This window comes from Phaethon aethereus, assembly GCF_964289735.1.
Source record: "Phaethon aethereus genome assembly, chromosome: Z".
Lineage (NCBI taxonomy): Eukaryota > Metazoa > Chordata > Aves > Phaethontiformes > Phaethontidae > Phaethon > Phaethon aethereus.
This window is the reverse complement of record NC_138577.1, coordinates 72,061,984-72,085,637: the sequence shown is the minus strand read 5'-3', so window position 1 is coordinate 72,085,637 and position 23,654 is coordinate 72,061,984. Positions and strand designations below refer to the sequence as shown.

Below are 23,654 nucleotides of genomic sequence, written 5' to 3'. Positions count from 1 at the left end.
CTCTTCTTCTTCTTCCTCTTCTTCTTCCTCTTCTTCCTCTTCTTCCTCTTCCTCTTCTTCCTCCTCTTCTTCTTCTTCCTCTTCTTCTTCCTCTTCTTCTTCCTCTTCCTCCTCCTCCTCTTCCTCTTCCTCCTCCTCCTCTTCCTCTTCCTCCTCTTCCTCTTCTTCTTCCTCTTCTTCTTCCTCTTCCTCCTCCTCCTCTTCCTCCTCCTCTTCCTCCTCTTCCTCCTCCTCTTCCTCCTCTTCCTCTTCCTCCTCTTCCTCTTCCTCTTCCTCCTCCTCTTCCTCCTCCTCTTCCTCCTCTTCCTCCTCTTCCTCTTCTTCTTTGTCTTCATCTTCTTATTGTTGTTGTTACTGTTATTACTATTATTATTATTATACCCTGTGAGATTCCTTCTGGTATGGCTTCACAGTAGTGAAATGTTCCAGGGAGCTTTTGGGTAAGAGCTTTCAGCAAGGCTATTTACAGCCCCATTTTGATATTTATCTTCCCTCTTCAGTCTCTTGTTTGCTTGGAAATATTGGCACATACTGGCCTGTAAATAGCGTTTTTAGTTCAATACACAGCCACACAGTACCTGGAGAAGAAATTAAGTTTAATGGCATGGTTTCACAACTAAGTTTATGCCATGGAGTCTAGGCATGATTTCATAATCATTAATACCATATCTCTGCACTACTGGATTGCGTATAGAAGAATTGTAATGTTGGGTACACGATTGCCGTTCTGTCACATTATTTAGAATATATGCAACTAATACAGAGTTTATGCAGCCTTGCGTTTTTCTGCTGTTTTTATCCTGAGAGAATGGGCTACGCAACCACTAATGCAAAATTAACCTATTGACTTTCTATTAAACAGATTTTAACAGTTGTAGTGAATTTAGCACCAGGTATTATCTGACCATAGCATTTTGATTCTACACCAAGAGCCCTACGGCTAGGTGATGCTCTGAATGGTAGTGTCTAGTGGCATAACTGACTAATAGCAGCAATTTTTTATCCAGGAGCTCCAGACCCTTTGGGTATTCAGTCCTATCTTGCTCTTTGTGGATGTTTTATGCTCTTTTTAAAGTTTTAGAGCTATTGCAGATTGTGCTGGAATACTTTTGCATTGTTTAAAAATCATCAGTAAGACTCCAGTTGCAGCACTGTTAAACTGGTAGTGATAGATAAGCAAGAAGTCAGCAAAGTCTTTGGATCCCAAGACTGATCATTCAACTGCCTTGTCACTTGTGAGTTTGACTGGCCTACCATCAAGTTATCTAGACCATCTTTCTGGCTACTGTCACTGCTGATCAGACAACACCTATTGAAATTACTTGTGCATACAGTTCCACATCTGCTAAGAGTGAAGAACAGTCTCCATCTAAAATCTGTGATTGCCACCTTCTAGGGTTTTCATCTGGGTTGACTCCCTGTGAAAAATATTCAGAGAAATTGAATCCTCATGGATGGATTGCAACTGTATTCCTTATCAGCTCTTCAGCTAAGGGATGGTTATTATTTATTACCAAATATCATTCTTTGTTATGACGTGACATAACAAAGAATGATATTTGGTAATAAATCTAAACATGTAAGATCTGTAATCTTGAACAAGATAAACTAAAATCAGCTGTCACAGAGGGACAGTTTAACACTAAAACTGTTACAGATAGGACTACAATTAGATTCGCCATTCTGAACCCTGTTTCAAACTAAGCAAACCAACTTCTCCTAGTATCTCTTCACATGTGGTGCATCTGGATGATAACCATCCATATGATGGTGAACTCCCCCCAGTTTCTTAACAGCTGTCCTGTACTGGGAGTATGCAGGACTGGATGACGTGTCTCGGCTGAGACCTCATGAATGCCAAGCAGAGGAGAATCGCTTTGCTCTGCCTGATGGCTGTGTTCCTGCTAAATGGATGTAAATGCTCTCTTCTCTTCCTCATCTGATGGGATATGTTTTAAGACCAGAAGTCTTGTCTCGCACGTAGAACTATTAAAGGATATATTTCAGAAGCTCAGAAGGAAAAGTTTTCTTTCCCAAAGAAAAAAAGGAAAGAAAATTCTTTCTGGACCTTCAGTATCCTAAAGCTTTCATTCATTGCTTTACCAAGCGTAGTTACTGTTGAATGGCTTGCAGCTTTTGACCTCCCGTGTGTTTACTTTCACATTTCAATACTTTCAACACACAGAAAACATGAACAATTCCTGGAGAAACATTTCAGTTCAAATACAAATACTCACTTTGTATGTTTACCAAAGTTCTTGCTGATACAGAGGTGCAGTTTATTTAGTTAGTCCTTCCTTTTGCAATCTTGGGCTGTGTTCTAACATTTTAGATTTTAGTATCTCTATAGGCTTGAGCATTAGCAAAACCAGTGCCACAAAAAAACAACTACTGCATTTATCAATTTGAGAGCTGGATTACCAACTGTCAAATTTACTGTTGGATCTACATATTCCTTAGACACCCTCTGATCCCACACTGCCTTTGCCTGACCACCAGAGTTCTGTCTAATTTATGGTTGCAGACAAGTTAATCTGTTTATCTCCAAGATAAACAAAACAATCCAAATAGAATTGATTGTCCTATGCAATAGTGCCTTAATCCTTTTAAAATAATGGTCCCAAGCATATTGGACTGTTTGTTCTCATTAAAGCAACTGGTTTGCAATTTTGGTAATTCATTCCCCTGTGTAGAGCTGTTGAATTACTGTCTCTTCAGCAGTCACAAAACTTTTCTCATGCCTGAAATCTGATGGCTTCTTCCTTTAGTGTGTGTTCAACTGTTAATTCTGTCACTCACCAGTAAGAGAGCCCGGATACTCTTAATACACTTTTTGATAAAACTGCTGTCATCCTGAGGCTTTAGCTGAGTACCTGACCAGGTTAATCAGGGTAGCTTTCTGGTTCATCAGTTCAGCTGTCAACCATTTGTTTTCCCAGTTCATTTTTCTATCAGTAAGTGCACAGTTTTATACATTGAATGCAACTAGAGCACTGCCTTGGTACTAAATAGGAGGAAGCCAACCAAGTCTAGAGTCTCCATTTTGCCTCTGATGTATGCTTAATTTGAGCTTGAGATAGTTCAGTCCCCTTCATCATTTTTCTTAGGAAAACAGTGCAAAAACCAGAGAAGCTTGCTTTACATAGAACAATATGTGAATTGTGAAGTTTAAAGACAAAGTACAACTTACTGTACATGGATAGTCATACCCTAAAGGCGTATAACAACCCAGAATATGGGAGAAAGTACAGTGGATTCAGGATAGGGAAGTTTTCCCTGAGATTGTTGGAAAATATTTCTGTTGTATAAAGGAAAGCCAGACCTAACAGTCCCCATTTAGCCAGTGGGGAAGCAGCAATTAACAGTTCCCTGGTATTACTTTTCACCATTATATTCTTCTTGCTCTGTTTAAGCTTAACTCCCCAGTGTATGTAAAACTGCATTTATATATGCAACATTGTATGTGTCATTATGTGAGGTTAGAAGTGAAATTTTTTTAACCTACCATACCTGCATATCACTCGTCTTTGTTGTTCCCTTTACCATCACTTCATTACTTGTATTTTAAGAAGAGAAAATCTAGATGTTTTGTACTTGAATATATTGAAAGTCAGTATTAAAACCAAGCTATTTCATTATTAACTGACATTATTCTAATTTTTTCTGATATTAAGTATTAAAATAAGGTTTTGTCTGTAAAATAATGTCCCATGCTAAGACGACATGTGTCTTTGAATCACGGAATGGTTTGTGTTGGAAGCGACCTTTAAAGATCAACTAGTCCAGCACCCCTGCCATGGGCAGGGACATCTGTCACTAGATTGCATTGCTCAAAGCCCCATCCAGCCTGACCTTGGACAGTTCCAATGATTGGGGCAGTCACAACTTCTCTGGGCAACCTGTTCCAGTGTCTCACCACACTCATTGTAAAAAACGTCTTCCTTATCTACAACCTAAACCTATCCTTTTTCAGTTTTAAAACAGTTGCCCCTTGTCTTGCCATTATAGGCCCTAGTAAAAAGTCTGCCCCATCTTTCTTACAAGCCCCCTTTAAGTACTGGAAGGCTGCAGTAAGGTCTCCCCAGAGCCTTCTCTTCTCCAGGCTGAACAACCCCAACTCTCTCAGCCTGTCCTCACAGGAGAGGTGCCCCAGCCCTTGCATCATTTTCATGGCCCCCCTGGATTTCATGAGGTTCACATGGGCCCACTCCTCAAGCCTGTCAGAGTCCCTCTGCATGGCATCCCTTCCCTCAAACTTATGAGCTACACCTCTCAACTTGGTGTCACGCACAAACTTGCTGAGGGTGTACTCAATCCCACTATTTGTGCCATTAATGAAGTCAGTAATGAATATATTAAATAGTACTGGTCCTAGTGCAGACCCTTGAGGGCCACCACTCATTACTGATTTCCACTTGGACATTGAGCTGTTGACTGTAACTCTTTGAATGCTGCCATCCAGCCAGTTCCTTACCCATCTACTAGTCCATCTGTCAAATCCGTATCTCCTCAGTTTTGAGGTAAGAATGTTGTGGGGAACAGTATGCATGTTGACAACCTTCTCTTAACTAAAAGGAGGAGAAAAGTGGTGTTAAATTCCTTTCCATGGCAGCATATAAATACTATTTCAAAAGAAGATATTTTAAACTGTTTCCTTTATTTTTCTTTTAAATTTAAAACCTTTGGTAGTCAGCAATTATATTCTTAGCATTCTTTCCATATATAAGAAAAGATATAAAAAGATCTGGAAACATGTTATTTTATTTTTAAAGTTTCATAACTTCTTAGATTGCAAATCTAAATATCAGTGATTAACCCATATATTACACTTTTAACCTGTGTTATAATCAGTATAGAAAAACATTAAACAAATCATAAACTTTCAGTATTTTTTTGGAAGAAGTGACTTAATATCTTAAACATAGGTTTGAACATCAGTTTATAAAATTGTTCATACAAACAAAATAGCATTTGAAAACTGACCTGTTACACCTTATTTTTCCATTTTTCCCTTTGAAGAACATTTATGTTAAAAAGGTAAAAGTCTGAAAGACATTAAGCATAGTTTAAATATTAATTTCATGTCTATATGAAAAGATTACACCATGTAATACCACTTTTTAATTCCTTGCTTTACCATTTCAGTTTTGCATCATGCAGTGCTGGCTTGAAAGAGCAGAATGTAATTAATTCTGAGCGTTCATTTTGAAAAGGAAAACATAAAATACGTCTTGGTTTTGATATTCACCAAGACCATTGCAGCCAGACTGGATACTGCATTGTACTCCAGCCATCTGTAGAATACTCCAAATCTAGTACTCTATTCCTTCACATTGCTCACTGTCTTTTAAAGGAACCTGTATGGACTGTAATTCAATAGCACACAGACTTGAAGAAAATAAAAAGGGATTTGATACCTTATGTTAGCCAAAAGTTGTTTTTTTTCTTCCATGAGAGGGTATTACCTATACTATATTCATATTCTGGCTTTGAAGGAAACTGTGTGTGAGTGGTTTGATTTAATCTTCACTGTGTATGAAAACACACAGCACTTGTAGTACTTTCTGTCCTTAACTCTATGTCCAGTTTTCTTTGTAAGCAGTGAAAATTCACACCACACCACTGCATCAAGCTTTAAATAACTTTTCAGCAAAACTAACAAAGCAAGAAGATCACTGAAATTACATTGTCTAAAATCCAAAATAGCTAATTTTTGCATCATTAGAACACGTGCAATCTTCAGTGACAAACTGTGAAAGAAAAGTTATTGGTGGATTGCTTCATAATAAGTGGTTTTTTCCACATCTGTCTTAATTTTGCAACATAATCAGAAAAGACCACAGTCTTTTTTTTAATTCTTGTAAAAAGAAAAACCTTTTTTGTCTGATTTGAGAAACTTTGCTTTTGAAGAACTCTTCAAGTTTTGCACTGTGCCATGTTGCCTGAGAAATGTTGCTGTTCGATTATGTCAGGGTGGTGATGTCTTTTTATCACACTCTGACATCAGTATGTCCTTGATCCAAATGGGTGGCCCAGGTTCAAGGCCTTGCTGGGTTGCTTCTGGCGAGGAAGAGGTACTGGCTAGGAGTCTGGCATTTATTTGTAAACTGTGAGTATTGTAGCAAAAGCTGTACATCTGTTCTATTTCTTAGAATACAGTAAAAATAGTAGGTGACTTCCTACTAAAAAATTAAAAAAAAAATACACATTGCTTTACAAACAATCTTATTCCCTAAGAGCTCTGTCTTTGATCCTGCCGGGGATTAGACTGCTAGTTAACATCCCTAGTAACACACCCAGCATGGCTTTACAGTTTCTTTCAGCAGCAGAGACTTCTGTGCAAGCACACAGTTGCTAGCTGCTGGAATGATTTGCCTGCTGGAGATCAGAGATATGCTTGCTGACAGCCACTAACACCCTTTTAGCACAGAAAAAAACCCAAACGTTTTATCTGTGCCTGTCTGCCTAACAAAACACAAATTGGTGATACTCTGAGTGTCCCATCCCAAACAAAAGAACTAATCTACAAATTATCTAATCTTGACGTTTTGTAAATATTTAAGCAGATTTTTTTGAAAGGGTATATTCACATCAGTTACATTGATTTCACCTGGATCTGAGTTTCTTTAGATCTTCCCTGTAGGTGTTGGCATCTTTTATCCAGCCTGTTTTCTTGTGGCTCAGTAGAAACAATAGATACTTTCAGGTTTTCTGGTGGCCTTTTGTGGTAAAACCATGCAGTGTTGCCTGTTACCTTATTGTGTACTTATCTAAGTGTTGCAGTATCTTGTTGAACCACCTAGGCTCAGAAGCTAATGCTGCAAAAAGAAGCCAGCTTCCTCCATTCATCTAAAGCCTTCTGAAAGTTACTCATCTGCATGACTACACCATATAAAATTCCTGTCAGAGCAGTTGCTCTAGATGTGGATGCAGGTAACACCTCCCAAGTTTCTTCCCCTGGACACAGGGAGTTTTGTCTGGCTTTTAGGGCCTTTGAGACAAAAAGGGTGGTTTCCTGAGTGGTTTGGATCACAATTTGAGCTTTCTCTAGGTCCAACTTTCTTCAGACCCAACATTAGATGCGTATCTGGTTTGAACATGAAGCATTTGCAGTTCCATGTTAACTGTGTCAGCTACAAGCAAGCCGTGTTAGAAGCTCTCTAAAACACTCTGCCCATGTTGTTGAGCTGCTCTCCTTGTTGTAGGAGATTGTTTTAACCATTGTATACCTACACGGAAGTCTGTCTCAGTCTGCCTTCAATGCTGTAGGGCCGATCTTCACTGTCCTGAGATATGTATCCGAGTTGTAATGTTTGCAGTGTGGGTCTATAATCTTTCCAGATGCCAATGCTAGGCTAATACTGCGTTTAATATTTACACTTAGTTCTGTTAGCTTCTTAGAACTGGATTATTTTCTGAGTACAGCAATGGAAATATTTCATACCCATGCCTACGTGACATTTTTTTTCATGTGTAATTTGTAAAAAATGAGTTTGGCTGTGAACAAATTTGGCAAATATGTGAGGTCATAAAAGCTTGAAAGCCTTTCTGGAGCCAGCATGCTTACTGCTGACCTGTCTGTTTCTTCAGCAGTAGTTCTGTATGTGTACAAGCATAAGAATAAAAGTGAATTCCTTATCATTCAAGGTGAATGTAAGACTATTTTGTCAGACTTGATGTGAGATATCTTTAGAATAGAAGTGTGAACTCGCTGGTCTTCATGGTCTTTGAAGACTTACGTGATAGCCGTGGTGGAAATAAATGAAACACAGTTGTAGCTTCCTGTGTTTCTTTGCAGTGTTCATGAACTAATTTTTTTTTTTATATATCCTAATTTCAGTGCCAAATAAGCTGCACCAAAACGTCAAGGATCAAAGAATTTAATTTATCCTCAAGAATAAAATTATTTAGTCATCAAAGTAAGAGTTCTGCCTAAAGAAGAAAGTTGTATTCTGATAGTTACAGACTGTATAAGCAATACGCAACAATTAGGGTGTATGTGCTTTGGTGGAGACTCTTTTTTCCATACTGGATATAGTGAAATTTAATAGGAAGAAAAGGTATGTTTGTTTTAAACTTTTAGTGACGTTGCTTCTTCAGAGAGCTTTCTACAGTATTAGGAGTGCAGTATAATATGCAAAATTAGGTGAGAGATGAAACAGGAATGTTGTCATTATTAGGACCTATGTTCCTTAGATAATCAGTGGTATTCTTAGTAATTGTGTGGCAGCCTATTGTGAATGAAACTAACGATTTTCAAACACATCTTTTCCTGGATAATATATTTGGGAATTATACCTACATGTCTTCCTATTGAATCCTGAAATTACAATGACGCTTTTTTTGCGGGCGGATGCTTTATGCTGTTAGTGACTGATACTGGGTGGACAATAGTGAAGAATCAATAATGAACTTAAAGAATAATTGTCTTCAAAGAAGGGAAGGGCATGTGAAGGTACGTACAAAATACAAAACAGAAATCAGCCTTTCAACAGATCTTCCATGAGCCATTTTCTGAATGTAGAACATACAGGGAGGTATCAATACAAAAGACTAGTTTTTAAATATTTCTTGTGATAGGCATGCATTGGTACACATTTACCACTTATTTCCCCAAAAAGTGTGTTTGTTCACTGTGGTGTTTTTGTATTTAAGAAAATCTTTGCACAGAAGTGAGAACCCTACCACTCTAGATTTACGTTTTTGAGAGGTTTTCCATGTAGAAGTATCACTAAAAGACTATATCATGTTATTTATAGGAATGTAAATTCCTAGTAGATTTAAGGCAAAGGAAGCCTCTGCCTGGATACAGCTGTTGGGAAGAAAATGCTTTGCTTATCTCCCTTTTCTTTAGCAAGATGGTATTTACTCTGACTAGGTGTAGCGAGGTGAAAACTGTAGTTCTTTGTTTCCAGATAATTGTCTCACTTTTAAAAGCATTTTTCTCCCCTACTGTGAAAAAAGGGGCCTGTCTGCCTCTAATGATCTGTGATCTTCCCAGCCTATGTGGTCTTTTCAGTAGTTGTGTCCCATTTCTTGTCTGTAGCTTTGCATCAGTTCAGCCAGCCAGTAATGAATATTTTCATGGGGATGGGAGGGAACAGGGGGAGTGAAAATGGAAATAACTGACAGTTCTTGTTGCTGTTTTGAAAGAACGCCAGGTCTTCTGCAGGTCTCCCAATGCCTGCAGAGTCTCTTGGCTCAATACTGGAATGGGCAATGAATTTATTCTAGACATTTCCCATGTAAACGTGCTTAGATGGTCCTGTATCCGCTGGAGTAAGATTATCTGTATGTATCTGCAAACGATCAATTTCCAGTAACACGTTGATTAGATCTCAGGAATCAACACAGAGCTTTGGGCAGGGAGCTTATGAATACATTGCAAAGGGAGGGAAAGACACCCTTAGTATGCTGCTGATTTTGATCTCCCTAAATACCACAGGGAATTTGAAATTCTTAAGCTTATACGAAAAAGAAATGCAGCTTTGAAAGGTAGAATGCAGTATATGTACAAACTAAATGTTAACATATCGATCAGGAAAAGAGGAGGTTAGTATGAAAGATGTTCTCTTTTATAACAGTTGCACACTGAGACTTGAAAATGCATGTAATTCAATCATAAGAGGTGGTTTGTTTTTTTCTCAAAATAATTATTTGGTATTGCAAATGGAAATAAGCTCAGAAGAAGAATGAAGTTTGAAGGTCACATTTTCTGATGATGTGAAAGAAGTGTAATTAGGAATACATAAGTTGGTATTTAACTCCCTATGTTCTGCTGAATCCCTTAGCTGAATTATATCCATCTACTGCTGTAAGATAAAGAAGTCTTAATTGCTGTCTCTTAGACAGCAGAGGGTTAAGGAACAGGTGTCCTTTTAAGTGATGCTGGTCTATTCTAACACATCTGCTTTTCTTAGCACCCTAAAATTCATCTGTCTGACTGAGCAGCTTAAACTTGCTGATAATTCTATGAGATACAACTTACGACCATTCTCCCATCTGTAAGTGCCTAAGGGAATGCATAGTTCTCCAGGGTCCAAGGAAATTTAAAGGAAGTCTGAATTGATGTAGCACAGAAACAGATAGGTCCAGAGGATAATGTAGGCTACTAAGAATCAGCTGGGGTCTGTTTAGGAATGCATCTGAATTTGGCCATAAACTGATTAGTTTAATTATCCATAGCCTTCCATTATATCTGAGATTTTAAGGATATCTAATAGAAATAAATAGGGGAATGGAGAGCAAATGTGAAAATAGTCTTCTTTGAAGCCTAATTGAGATGTGACTCAAGATAGTATTAAATTATATATTAGAATATGGAGACTTGGATATGTATTTCTTCAGCTAGTTACTATTAACAAACTCTGCTGAATATACAGTAAGTTTTTTACATGTGCTCAGTCATAGAACATTATCATTATCAGTAGACATTTAGATATACAAACCAGCCTGTGCCTCCATCTGTTTGCTTCAGAATACTTGGCATTTATTTTGCAATGTTGTAAAGTGGTTACAGCTTTGTAGTTGAGAACTATTACAGAAATATAAATTTTTCATATTCAAGTTAGCTTTAAAACCAGAAGTTTGTCTTTTATTTGTAACTCTTGTTCTATGCTTCTGCACGGAGTGGGGAGTTAAATGTGTGGAATACAACCGCAATAAATAAGTTTGCAAAATTCTGTCATTAGTAATAAAGCCTTTTGCAGTAGTACATTAAAATAGAAGTATCTAGAGCATTGGACAAAAAAAAAAAAACAAGCAAGACTAAATCCTTTGATTATAACCAGGAATTTGCCTCTGGTTTCTGAAGGACTTTAAGGAGACATATTTTTTGCATGGTTTCCCGAGAAACATTTTGCAGCAAGAAGGTATTCATGTTTAACATAAATAGTTAGCTAAGGCAATGGGAAATTGGAGGCTGTTTTACATCTTGTATAGTTGAATCTTCATCACTTTATGCTGATGATCAAGTTCACCTAAAAATTTGCCTAATTGTTTGCTGGTGGTTGTAAGCTAAGTGCATATTAAATGATTGTGGCTATTTTGTAGAATTCACCATACATTCAGAGTGGCTGTTTTGGATAGGGTAGCATATTAATGTTGACTGTGAGCAGGAAGTTTTTATCTTCATTTTCCTTTCCCTTTGCTCTTCTCTCCTCTCCCCCTCAAAGGAAATTTGATTTTGAACAGCTGTTTTAGAGACTGGTGAAGATGTTACGTTTTTTAAAATCATACCAAACAATAAATGAGAAGATAGGTAAGGGGAGAAAACAACCCTAATCAGTTAAACTTATTAGAATTTCGCAGAAGTTCTCAGGAGGCTGTAAATTGTAAATTGATACAACCCTGGGGTGAGAGAAGAGGTAGAATGAAATCAGATTCCATCTAGATCTATAAAGGCAAAATGACACTAAAATTTAATTTTAACACTTAAAAATACATTCGGTAGTGATATGTGGCCAAATATGTTAAATCATACATTTCAGAAAACTTACTACCATATTCCTTGCAATGGATTCAAGAGTGATGTAGAGATTTGTCTTCGATGACACCTGCAATTCACGCAGACTTTTCCAGTAGTAAATGCAATGCTTTGTCACGTTTAACAGCAGATGAGCACATTGAACTTAACAGCAACTGTATTTAGCGGAAGATGCTGCACATCACCTCTTTAGCTGTGCCTGTTGAGCCTATCATTCCAGTGCTGCCCCTGCCACTCTTCATGTGTATTGAATCAGACAAAAAGCCTGTCTCCACATTTTCAAAGCTGCCCAGAGAATGAATGTTTGGTATTTTCGAGATTTTGTTGTCTTCATAAGAATAAAATCTTCAGCTATGTTTCTCCGATGCTATGAAGCTGTCACCCTCAAGGCTAAAACTCTTAAAAGCAGGAGCTAGGATTTCAACAGCCACAGCAACAAAGTTTGGGATGTAATTAGAAGAAGTTTTAGCGTGACTGTGTGTGACAATGGGAATAAATTCAGTATAGTTTTGTGGTTACATGTTTAGTTTTCTTTCACATGCAGATGATAACAGGGCTTGTTGAAAGAACTTTAAACTAGATTTGAAGGGGGAAAGGGATAAAACCAGGCAAGCTAGAGATAAACGTGGGGGCAGCACGCTACTGTTTGAGGGACGGTGTGCTAGTGAGGTTCTTCAGTCTGCTGTCTCAATGGACGTAGGGGATGGACATCCATGCAGAAGCAAGATGCAAGGGTTATTGATGTGTCAGAATAAGAGGAACAAATAATACTAACGGAAGCGCCTGAGAATGGTCACGTAGGAATAAGGGCTTCTTCCCCCAAAAAGGTGGCAGGATCAATAGACGAACTGAAGTGCATCTACACCAATACACACAGCATGGGCAATGAACAGGAGGAGCTGGAAGCCGTTGTGCAGCAGGAAATCTAAGATATAGTTGCCATCATGGAGACATCGTGGGATGACTCGCACAACTGGAGTGCTGCAATGAATGGCTATAAGCTTTTCAGAAGGGATAGGCAAGGAAGGAGAGGCAGTAGGGTAGCCCTGTATGTTAAGGAGCATTTTGATTGTCTAGAGCTTGATGATGGTGATGATAGGGTCGACTGTTTATGGATAAGAATCAGGGGGAACAAAGCAGGTGTCATGGTGGGAGTCTGTTACAGCCCACCCAGCCAGGGTGAAGAGGCAGATGAAATAGTCTAAAAGCAGCTGTGGGAAGTCTCACAATCGCTAGTCCGTGTTCTCCTGGGGGCAACTTACCAGATATCTGCTGGAAATACAATACCGCAGAGAGGAAATAGTCTAGGGGGTTTCCTCCCAGCTAGGGAGGGCTCCCCACTGGACCTGTTGTTTGTGAACAGAGAAGGACTTGTGGGTGATGGTGAGGGTTGGAGGCCATCCTGGACACAGTGATCACAAAACTATGACAGAGTTTTGAATTCCTGGAGGAGTAAGGCGAGGAGTCAGCAGAACTGCTGCCCTGGGCTTCCAGAGGGCAGACTTTGGCCTGTCTAGGAGACTGGTTGACAGAGTCCCTTGGGAGAGAGTCCTGAAGGCCAGAGGGGTCCAGGAAGGCTGGACGTTCTTCCAGAAGGAAATCTTACAGGTGCAGGAGCAGGCTGTGTCCATGTGCCAAAAGATGAGCTGCTGGGGAAGAAGACTGGTCTGGCTGAACAGAGAGCTTTGGCTGGAACTCAGGAAAAAAAGAAGCATTTATGACCTTTGGAAGAAGGCACAGGCAACTCAAGAGGACCACAAGGATGTCATAAGGTTGTGCAGGGAGAAACTTAGAAGGGCCAAAACCCAGCTAGAGCTTAATCTGGTTATTGCTGTAAAAGACAATAAAAACCATTTCTATAAATACATCAGCAACAAAAGGAGGGCTAAGGAGAATCTCCATCCTTCATTGGATATGGGGGAGAACGTAGTGACAAAGGATGAAGAAAAGGCTGAGGTACTTAATGCTGCATTTGTCTCAGTCTTTAATAGTAAGACCAGTTGTTCTCCAGGTTGCCAGCTCCCCAAGCTGGAAGACAGGGACAGAATGAAGTCCCCATAATCCAAGGGGAAATGGTTAGTGACCTGCTACACCACTAAGACATACACAAGGCTATGAGTTCAGATAGGATCAATCCGAGAGTACTGAGGGAGTTGGCAGAAGTGCTCACCAAGCCACTTTCAATGATTTATCAGCAGTTTTGGCTAACCAGGGAGGTCCCAGTTGACTGTAGGTTAGCAAACATGATGCCCATCTACAAGAAGGGCTAGATGGAGGATCCAGGGAGCTACAAGCCTGTCAGTATGACTTTGGTGCTGGGGAAGGTTATGGAGCAGATCGTCTTGAGTGCTATCACGCAGTACGTACAGGACAATCAGGTGATCAGGCCCAGTCAGCATGGGTTTATGAAAGGCAGGTCTTGCTTGACTAACCTGATCTCCTTCTATGACAAGCTGACCTGCTTAGAGGATGAGGGAAAGGCTGTGGATGCTGTCTACCTAGACATTAGTAAAGCCTTTAACACCATTTCCCATGGCATTCTCCTGGAGAAACTGTCTACTCATGGCTTGGACAGGCACACTCTTCACTGGGTAAAAAACTCTGTGTATGGCCAGGCTCAAAGAGTTCTGGTGAATGGAGTTAAATCCAGTTGGTGGATGGTCACAGGTGGTGTTCCCCAGGGCTCAGTACTGGGGCCCGTTCTGTTTAACGATCTGGACGAGAGGATCGAGTGCACCCTCAGTAAGTTTGGAGATGGCACCAAGACGGGCAGGAGTGTTGATCTGCTTGAGGGAAGGAAAGCTCTACAGAGGGATCTGGACAGGCTGGATTGATGGGCAGAGGTCAACTGTATGAGGTTTAATAAGGCCAAGTGCCGAGTCCTGCACTTCGGCCACAACAACCCCATGCAACGCCACAGGCTTGGGGAGGAGTGGCTGGAGAGCTGCCTGGCAGAAAGGGACCTGGGGGTGTTGGTTGACAGCCGGCTGAACATGAGCCGGCAGTGTGCCCAGGTGGCCAAGAAGGCCAACAGCGTCCTGGCCTGTATCAGGAATAGTGTGGCCAGCAGGAGTAGGGAAGTGATTGTGCCCCTGTACTTGGCACTGGTGAGGCCGCACCTTGAATCCTGTGTTCAGTTTTGGGCCCCTCACTACAAGAAGGATGTTGAGGTGCTGGAGCGTGTCCAGAGAAGGGCAACGAAGCTGGTGAGGGGTCTGGAGCACAAGTCTTATGAGGAGCGGCTGAGGGAACTGGAGTTGTTCAGTCTGGAGAAGAGGAGGCTGAGGGGAGACCTTATCGCTCTCTGCAACTACCTGAAAGGGGGTTGTGGCGAGGTGAGTGTTGGTCTCTTCTCCCAAGTAACTAGTGATAGGACGAGAGGAAATGGCCTCAAGTTGCGCCAGGGGAGGTTTAGACTCGATACCAGGAAAAATTTCTTCACTGAAAGTGTTGTCAAGCACTGGAACAGGCTGCCCAGGGAAGTGATTGAGTCACCATCCCTGGAGGTATTTAAAAGACATGTAGGTGTGGTGCTTAGGGGTGTGGTGCTTAGGGATGTGATGTAGTGGTGGGCTTGGAATTGCTAGGGGAATGGTTGGAATTGCTGATCTTAAAGGTCTTTTCCAACCTAAATGATTCTACAATTCTATAACAGCAAAAGGAAAATGACATGCCAGAAATGAGGGAAGGAGTAGAGAAAAGGTGAGAAATGGGAGGAAATTTATCAAGAAAGAGGAAAAGAGAATGATATACTTGATAGAAGGAGGAAGGAGTTAGACATCCAGCAAATTACTGTTTTCATATTTAAATTCTGGGAAACACATACTAGGTCAGAGACAACATCTGAAAACCTGTATGTGTAGATAAAAGAAGGCAGCTTAGCTGCACTTTTTGTAAATAAGCTGAGACTCTATCTGCACACAGTGACATTTAATTAAGTCAGTAAGCTGAAAGTGATTTTTTTTTTATCCTATGTTTTAGTTATGGTTGAAAAATTATTGCCGTTTGCAATTTTGTATCTTTATCTGAGCAAATCTCCATAAAGTAGCTGAGGAATTTGCCTACTCTGGGAACTTTAGCAATATTGTATTTATAGAGTCATTTTTAATACTATTTTACTAAGTAATTATATAACTGGATGGTAACCTAGTGCTGTGACACATTGTTTTAGTTACAGTTGTTTGTGTTCACAGAGAATAAAACGAATAAGCGAATAATGGGTATCTCGGCTAAAAATGGGGGCCATCAGTCTGCTCAGACGTAGCTTTTTCTTGTCGGGGCCTAGTTATGATACGATGTTTTTGTGGTCTGTGTAGGAACTCCCAACTGCTTAACTGATCATTTGGCACCTTCTTCAAAGGACTCATAGTAGTGAGAAATTTAACATTATAAAAATAACATTTTTAACTGGTGCCACAGTTCTGCACAGTTTTTTTGTGACACAGCTCTCTGCTGAAGAGATGTAGTATATGTGTCAGGTTTTTACACACAGAAACAATTCTATTTTAGCAGAGGATTAAGTGCAGCTAAACAACATATTTCATAAAAGATTGTTGAATCCTCTCTCCCATCGACACTCCCACCCCCACCCCCAGATCAAAAACATAGGCTGGCATGGCATGCTTTCTTTTAGATCTCCACAGACATTTGCCTGCCACAATGCACCATAAATTTTGTCTTAGTTATCAGGCTGTGATTATTAAATAATAATGGGAAGAGAAATCTCAGCCTGTTCATAAAGCATAGTGATATTTTTTAGTGTAAAAAGAAACTGAATTAAAAGGACCATTCTTTTTTTTGTTTGAATACCCTATCTTATAGTTTACAGTAACTAATGCAGTTAGAGGAGAATACAAAAGACAAGCTTTTCAATTTCTTCTTTTGTGTGTGTGCGAGAAGTTGATCTTGCTTGCTGATCTGAAGCAATAACAGAAGATGCCCATCTTGAATGAGATATAGAGGTTGGAGAAATGAGATCTGGTGGTTGGAGGTGTCACACACCCACTGCCCCTCTTTGGAGGCACTGCAAGACTGTTACACTGAAATCCAGCAGACCCGTCTGCCAGAAACCATGCAAGAGATGACCCTGACTATTCATTGTGACTGATAAACTTTAAGATATACGGTATCTTCCTTTTATTCTGAACCTCCTCTTTTCAGTTTTGCTTCCTTCCATTCAAATTCCTTCTGGAATGGCAAATGCCAAACAAACGTCCAGGCTGAAATGGTAGATCCATTTGCTATTGGTGTATCTTTCTTTTTTCCTCTAGCCCCTTTCTTTTCTGAAGAAACCACTTGTTTGCTTTCTCTTTGTTTCTTAGCTGTTAGAAAGCCTTTAAAAATGCTTTTACTTCCCTGTCATGGCATTATGTTCTTTGGAGGGAGGATCAGCTGGAGTCATGGCAAAGAGAACTGCTGTCCTGGTAGTTTTATTTTGTATTCACCATACGATTCCCAGAATTGCATTGTTTCTTCCCAGAGGGGGAAGATTGGTCTCTCATGCAAATCACTGGTCCTTTTCTAGGCTTTTGTAGCCTTCCTGAAATTGTTGGAAAGGATCCTTTTCTGCAGAGCAAGGAGGAGGAATTGCACCAGACAGGCTGGCCCCAGTCATTTTGTCCCTTTCCTGTGTCTTAGAGCTCCTTTTGAGGAGCAGGCACCAGGCAGTACCTATCCTGAGTTCCCAGGGCTTCTGCTGCTCTTGTGCATTTGGTGCGCCAAATTCAGAGGCATTATTTGATTTAACTCGAGACTTGCATTGGTATGAGAGTGCACAGAATCTGCCCCACAGCCTTGTCTGTGTGCGAAAGTATCCTTGCTCATTTAAGCTGAATTGATAAATAAGCATTTTTCTACTGATTTAAGTGGTGCACAAATTTGATACCAGTTAAACAAAATTAGCGTGTGTACATTATTTCAGCTGATAATATTTTGTGGGTAGAGGTGTCCACAGATTCAGTTTTCACAGAGCCTTGTTAGTGTTTATGGAAGTGCAGCTGTTATCCTCAGGAATGCCTCCAAGCCTTGTAAAGTCTAGCAACAGCACAGAGAATGTGCAGCAATAGTCAGGAATTTTATTTTAAAAGAAGTAAAGTGACAAAGCAAAGTAGAAGTAATTAGGCTGGAAACAGTCTGGACAGATCTGCACTGCGATTGAAAGCAGCAGGCATTAAACTACCTGTTTCTTGCAAGCGAGTTAAGCAGGACAGAAATTTTAATTTAACCCCCATCTCCACAGACATCAGCACGTGCGTGCGGAGGATTATTACCACCATCTGTTTTATCCACAGTAGTTTCCATCAGTTGTGTTATTCTGCTTTTTTAGTGTTTAAGCACTGCTTTGAAGCGGTTGTGTTAATTGTTAACTTGGGCTGAATCTGTGCATAGATGCCTATAGCAGTGTCAGCATGCTAAGATCATAACTGTTAGATTAATGAATGGAAGTATTAGCTCTGTGCTGATGCAGTACATTAATAGCTGTGCAAATTCAGTCAAATACACTACTGACTTTGTCATTGTGTAGTGGTATTTACCAGATCTTAGATGGACTGCTGAGAAAGATGAATGTAATCTTTCATTTTTATCTGACTTAAAAATAAGGTAACAAAATAATTTTCATAGAACATTCTATTATTCGTCGCAGCAGGAGAATAGATGTACCTGTAGACTTGAATTCTTCGTTGAAGTGAGGTATGTATATATGAGGGACATTGTGGTGAATGGAAGGAAAACTAACTGTTGCAACCATTATCTTTCATGTAGCTTAATCTCACATTTTGAATTACTGGAATGAATATCAAAACGAAAAAAATAATTACGCTTATTCCTTCCCTTTTTTTCTTTTTGCTTCACAGAACCTGAAGAAAGTGTTTGTCGAATTTAGTCACCAGGAGCTGTTTGAATTCTATAACAAGGTCTGTAGATTTTATGATACTATAGTTTCTTTGTAAACACCTTATGCTGCTCAGCAGGAAGTGTTACCTATATGAATTAAATCTAATGACACTGGAAAGAAAATAGATCCAACTTTAATTAAGGCTGTTGGATTTGTTTGATCACATAAAGCATTTTCAAGGAGAGTCTGTGCATTCAAATTTGGAATAGGCACGACTTGGGTCATTGTAAGCATACCTGGCAGTTAGATTGAGAGGAGTAGCTGATGATTAACAATGTGGAGCTCTCTGGAAAGAGCATCTTTGTGTTACGTCTTCAGTCGAAATGCCAGGCTCGTAATCCAGTCAAAATGAACTCTGTTATTTTTTTACCTTGTTATTATGCATGGGAAATTCACAGCGAAACATCTGTGCATGTAAAAAAGGCAGTATTTAGACAACTGTTTCTTTAAAATTTGAATATTTAAATTGCAGCAATGAATTCTAATAGCTTCATGTAAAAACAAATACTCATGAGTACAGGATTTTTTTATTGCTATGTGAATAGATTTAGTATGCATGGTTGAAGATATTGGAATGTGGTTTTTTTCCTGTTTGCATGTTTCTGAACAACATTTTATACGAGTGGAGTTTTTTCTCTCTTTTTTTGTTCCTTTAAATAGCTGGAAACTATACAAGCACAGCTGGATTCCCTTACGTGATGTTTTTGAAGACTTATTTCTCCATCACACTCCTGCCATCTCATTATTTTGAATTGAAGATAGATTGCCAAGCTGTGTTTGCTGAAGGATTCAGTGGGTTGCTTCCTCTAAAATTATATGGCTTATCTCCTTTTTAGACCAGTAACGTTAACCGAGAGTCTTTGTTAAGAGTCTGAAAATTCTAGTGGACTTTCTCTTGTTTTCTGAGCAATTGTGAATAATGGCTTTACTTGCAGGGGAAAAAAAAAGAAAAAGCCACCCTGCTTCAGAGATTTTTTTTTTGTCCTGTTACGTGTGTTACTTGATTCTGGTAGAAATCTGCATATGAGTAAAGGATCAGGCATAAAATCCATTTTTTAGACATAAAAGGAGTATAAACGTAGTAAGAAAACACGCAGCTAATAAAATCTCTATCCTTTTGAATTGTTATTCACATGATTGATAATGCTTATTGCAAATTTGTCAAAATAAATTCAGAATTTAAAAATGGGTTGGTTTAGTTTGGGCTATTTTAACTTAATTTCATTATCTTTGTTGGGTTTTAGGTTTTTTTTTCTTTTAAATAGTCAACAATGTCACTGATTTCAGTGTTTACTTTTGGCACTGAGAATAAATACAGCTTCTTAGCACTGCATGCATGCCAATGAGTCTAAGTAGTATGGTGTATAACTGGGGGGAAAAATCCCAGAGTATATAACAAAGAGCACTGAAATAGTCTGATAATCGGATTTCTCAAAGCTATTTGTTGACCCTTCCTAATGTTGTCCACCACTGTTTTTACATCAAACATGAAGAAATAAAGTACAGTGACTTAAAGGCCAGGTTACTGATATTTTCACATGTTAGTTTTAGATGAGCAGAGGTTCATAGGCAATATAAGATAGTAAAAGTCATCTTAGTTCTTGTTTGTTGCCATTCATTGACAGGCAGTTTCATTGCTGTGCCTTGATAATGTGCACAGTATACAGATGTCTACTTCGGGCTGATAGAAGATGAGAGGAAATAAAAATCTTTGGCATTAGCTTATCTTTCTTCCTCCTTAAGGGATTCCCTGAACAAGGCTTTTTTCTTTCAGATGCCTAAAACAGGGGTGGTTAATATGCAACCAGACAGTTTTCTTTTGGGATTTGTTTGCTCGTGACACTAGATATAACCAAAAGGTATGTTTTGCATAGGTGGTGTTTAGGTCCTCTCTGGCAAATTTCTTCCTTTGTTGCTTTTGGAGAGTTGTTTTGGATGTTTTGTGTTGCTTTATTAGGAATTGTGCTGTCACCTCTAGAATACTGAAGGAGTTTGCACCAGTTGTCTAAGCTGAGATAATAGATTTAGAAGATAAAGTCATTAACAGCCTACATGTGAGTAAAGGGCACAGAAGAGAAAAAACACATTTATCATAGATCTTAACTGAAATGCCAGACAATACTGTACCACTCTGGTAACGTAACACTCTTAGCCTGTTGGAAAGAAGAAATGAGTCACCATTGCACAGCAGAATCTTACCCTGTACACCTTGTGAGGCTGGCTGAGAAAATCACATCTTGTCTCAAGCCACTGGCAAACGTGCCTTACCTTCTGGGGATATAACACTCCCGCTGACAGACATCATGTCCTCAGTCTGGCTATTCAGCAGCAGCTTGCTGGCTCACTCATCTTGGGCTGCATAGGTTGGTGTGTGTCTGCAGGTGAGCATGTCCCCACCATTCTCTCTGCCTGCCGGCATTAGCAGTGCATTGTAGGTAGCAACAGCTAGGAAAATCCCCTTCTTCTTGACATTGGTCCTGGCTCCTCTGTTGGTCCTGTGGGAGAATATACTGTGTGCTAGGACACTGGTCTTGAGTGTTTTCCCAGAGTTTCCAGAGCTTAAGTTCTGGAAGTCAGGTCTGAAACAAGTTGAAGGCTCTTGTGGAAGCAGGACATGACTAAGGCAGTTGTCTGAGTGGTGAGAGAGGGGTTAAATTATCTGTGTGAATATAGGTAGTGACTGATGAATCCTGGAAGAGGGGGTGAAGGCAGGACCAGTTTGGAGTGTGAGAAGCACTGGACAAATTAGCAGACACATCTGAAAAAAAAGAAGTCAAAGACAAGAGTAGGGAGAAACTGGGCGTGGAAAAAGGAAGGAGAGGACAGAGTAGTGGGTATTCCCAAGGGTGGAATTTGGGAGTCAGAAAACTGTAATAAAGTAGGAACACTGGAAAAGATGTCAAAAGTATATATACAAAGAAAATACTAGGCAATGGGGAAGAAAAACATTATATAGTAGGAGAATGGGAAGAACATTGGGGAAACGAAGTCAACCAGAGTTAACTATGAAAACTGTGGCAAATTCTGTAACTGCATCTGGTATTTTGAACTAACCCATAAGTGTTAGCCTCTGTGCAGATTTGACCAAAATCAAATAAAAGTGTGGGATAACAGAGCATTTTACATCTAGCTTTAATGGGAAATAGTTTTAAAGTGATAAAATAATGTTTAAGGGAAAAATAGAAAAAACAAAGCCTAAGATTTCAAGGATTGTGTAAAGTTTATTTAGTGTTCGACCTTGTTTGCAGATCAATGAAGAGATTATTTCTTTAGCAGCCATTGCCTTTTCTTTTTTTTACTAAATGTACTGAATTTCTTACTGTCAGAAGCCATAATAAAAGCCATAGTATACCTCATGGTAAGAAGTACAGTTATCTTTTGTCAGGGAGCCTCAGAAAGAAATGCTTAGTTTAGAAAGAGTTTTCTGTATGTAACGTGAAGCTTTGGGGTTGTACATGATGAGGCAGAGTAACCAGTACCGTCTTAGAGAAGAACATTGTCACTTTTTTAAGTGCTCCTGAATACGGAGGGAAAATTGACTGTGTTGAAGAGCAGAACTATTTAGGATGTTTTTTTGTTAGGTCCTGCAGAAAAGAAGGGTTTTTTTCTGGTTGCTGCTTTCTAGGCCTGAGTGGACCTGGTGAGGGGAAGATTAGTCTTACCCTGAAAGCAACTGCCCCAGCTTAGTTTGGGGAAAGTCCTAGTGTCCCAGCAGTGTCAAGGAACGAGAGAAAAATCAAACACCAGTACAGACTGGGCGATCCCTGGGGAGAATGGGAGATCTGCCTGCAGCAGGGAGTAGACACAATGCCATACCTCAGAGGCGGCAAAAAGAAAAACACTTTCCAAGGAGGAAGTAGGGATTTAGCCAATTCAGAACTGCATATACCAACCAGGTTGGTGTGGCAGCATAGGCGGGGATGTGCGTGATGAAGGTCTTCAAGCTTTTGTTTGCATTCTGATAAAACACAGTGCTGAAAAGTGAGTTTTGTGGGTATTTTGGAGTTTTTACTGCAGGAAAGGGAAGGAATACATGCCAGGCGCTCTTCAGTTCAGGTTCTAGCAAAGCATTGATCTGCAGTGTCTCCTGGGCATGATCCAGAACTGAAATTACCAAGGCTTCTGACAGTGTTGAAGGAAGATTTTTGCAGAGATTTATTGAGCTCTAAAACTGGAAATTTGAATGAGTAAGAATTACTAAATCTACTTTCAGATCTTTCAGTGCATTTTAAAAACATTTTATTCATCTTTGCTCAGACATTAGAGACAATATTTTCCGTGACTGTACTTCTCTCAAAACTGTAATATCAACGTCTGCCTCAAATGGACTATTGGCAAAAGAAGGAAATCTTTAAGTTTGTGTGTAAGCAAGCATCAGTATTGTTTTGACATCAAGACTTGGAGCTCTGAGTCAAAAATGAAAACCAGTGTGAGAACTACCTCAGAAATACCAACTTCCTGGTAAAGAGCAACCATTTGTATATCACTTAGCAAAAAAAACACTAATAGTGCATTAATGCTTGTTGAGTACAAATGCGTTAGATTGTCTTTGCCCAGTTCAGCCTTAGGCATATACTTCTTGTTTCTCAACAAAATATGAAAAGTCTCTAAGTTTCTTCATTATATTTCCGTTTAAATACAATATGTAGTTAAATAGACAAATAGAACTTCACTGTCTCAAATTTTGACTAATTGCCAAACCTGCTTTGGCTCTCCAGAGAGGGCTTTCAAATTCCCCTTTAATTCCTGGGTTTATTGACACATCAACTCTGAATTACGACTTGCAGCTTCATTTCCTACGGTCTGTGATTTTAAAGACTCTGAAGTCTTGTTTTTCCAAAGCATGAAGAATTTACTGAAATGCTAAATCTTACATTGGTCAAAGGAAGAAAAGTGTTTATTGTGATAAAATAGTATAAGCTCCCCTTCACACTTGTTCCATCTCATATTCTCTGATTTCCAACAGCATTCGTAATATTTCATTGCTTGGCCATATTGACATATCATATCCTCAAAGATTATGAAGTCACTTGCATTACAGTAAAGAAATGACAGAGCTTAATAATGCATATTGCCCAGTGAATAGGTATCACATCATTTTGTGACCTTTGTATAGCTTATTTCACTAATGAAAATGAACAACTTTCTGAGCTGGTGGGAGAAAGTTCCTTTTCTGTGGATCAGACAAACTGGCCTACTGAATAACAGTGATTTCATCTAGGTGGATGAACTACAGTGCTGCTATCTGATACACTGTTAATGGTGTGTCATAAA

The 23,654-nt window shown here is 39.4% G+C and overlaps 1 protein-coding gene across 1 annotated transcript in view; it reads left to right on the top strand.

Moving 5' to 3' along the window:
• Positions 1 to 19,519, top strand: part of COMMD10 (COMM domain containing 10) — a gene marked incomplete at its 5' end in the record, with an annotated part of 120,869 nt that extends 101,350 nt beyond the window's left edge. Inside the window, 2 exons of the mRNA XM_082013416.1 lie at positions 18,340 to 18,399; positions 19,041 to 19,519. Coding sequence (XP_081869542.1) covers positions 18,340 to 18,399; positions 19,041 to 19,079 — 99 coding nt within the window. The 3' untranslated portion in view covers positions 19,080 to 19,519. The remainder of the gene's footprint in view (positions 1 to 18,339; positions 18,400 to 19,040) is intronic.
• Between the last annotated feature and the right edge of the window lie 4,135 nt (positions 19,520 to 23,654).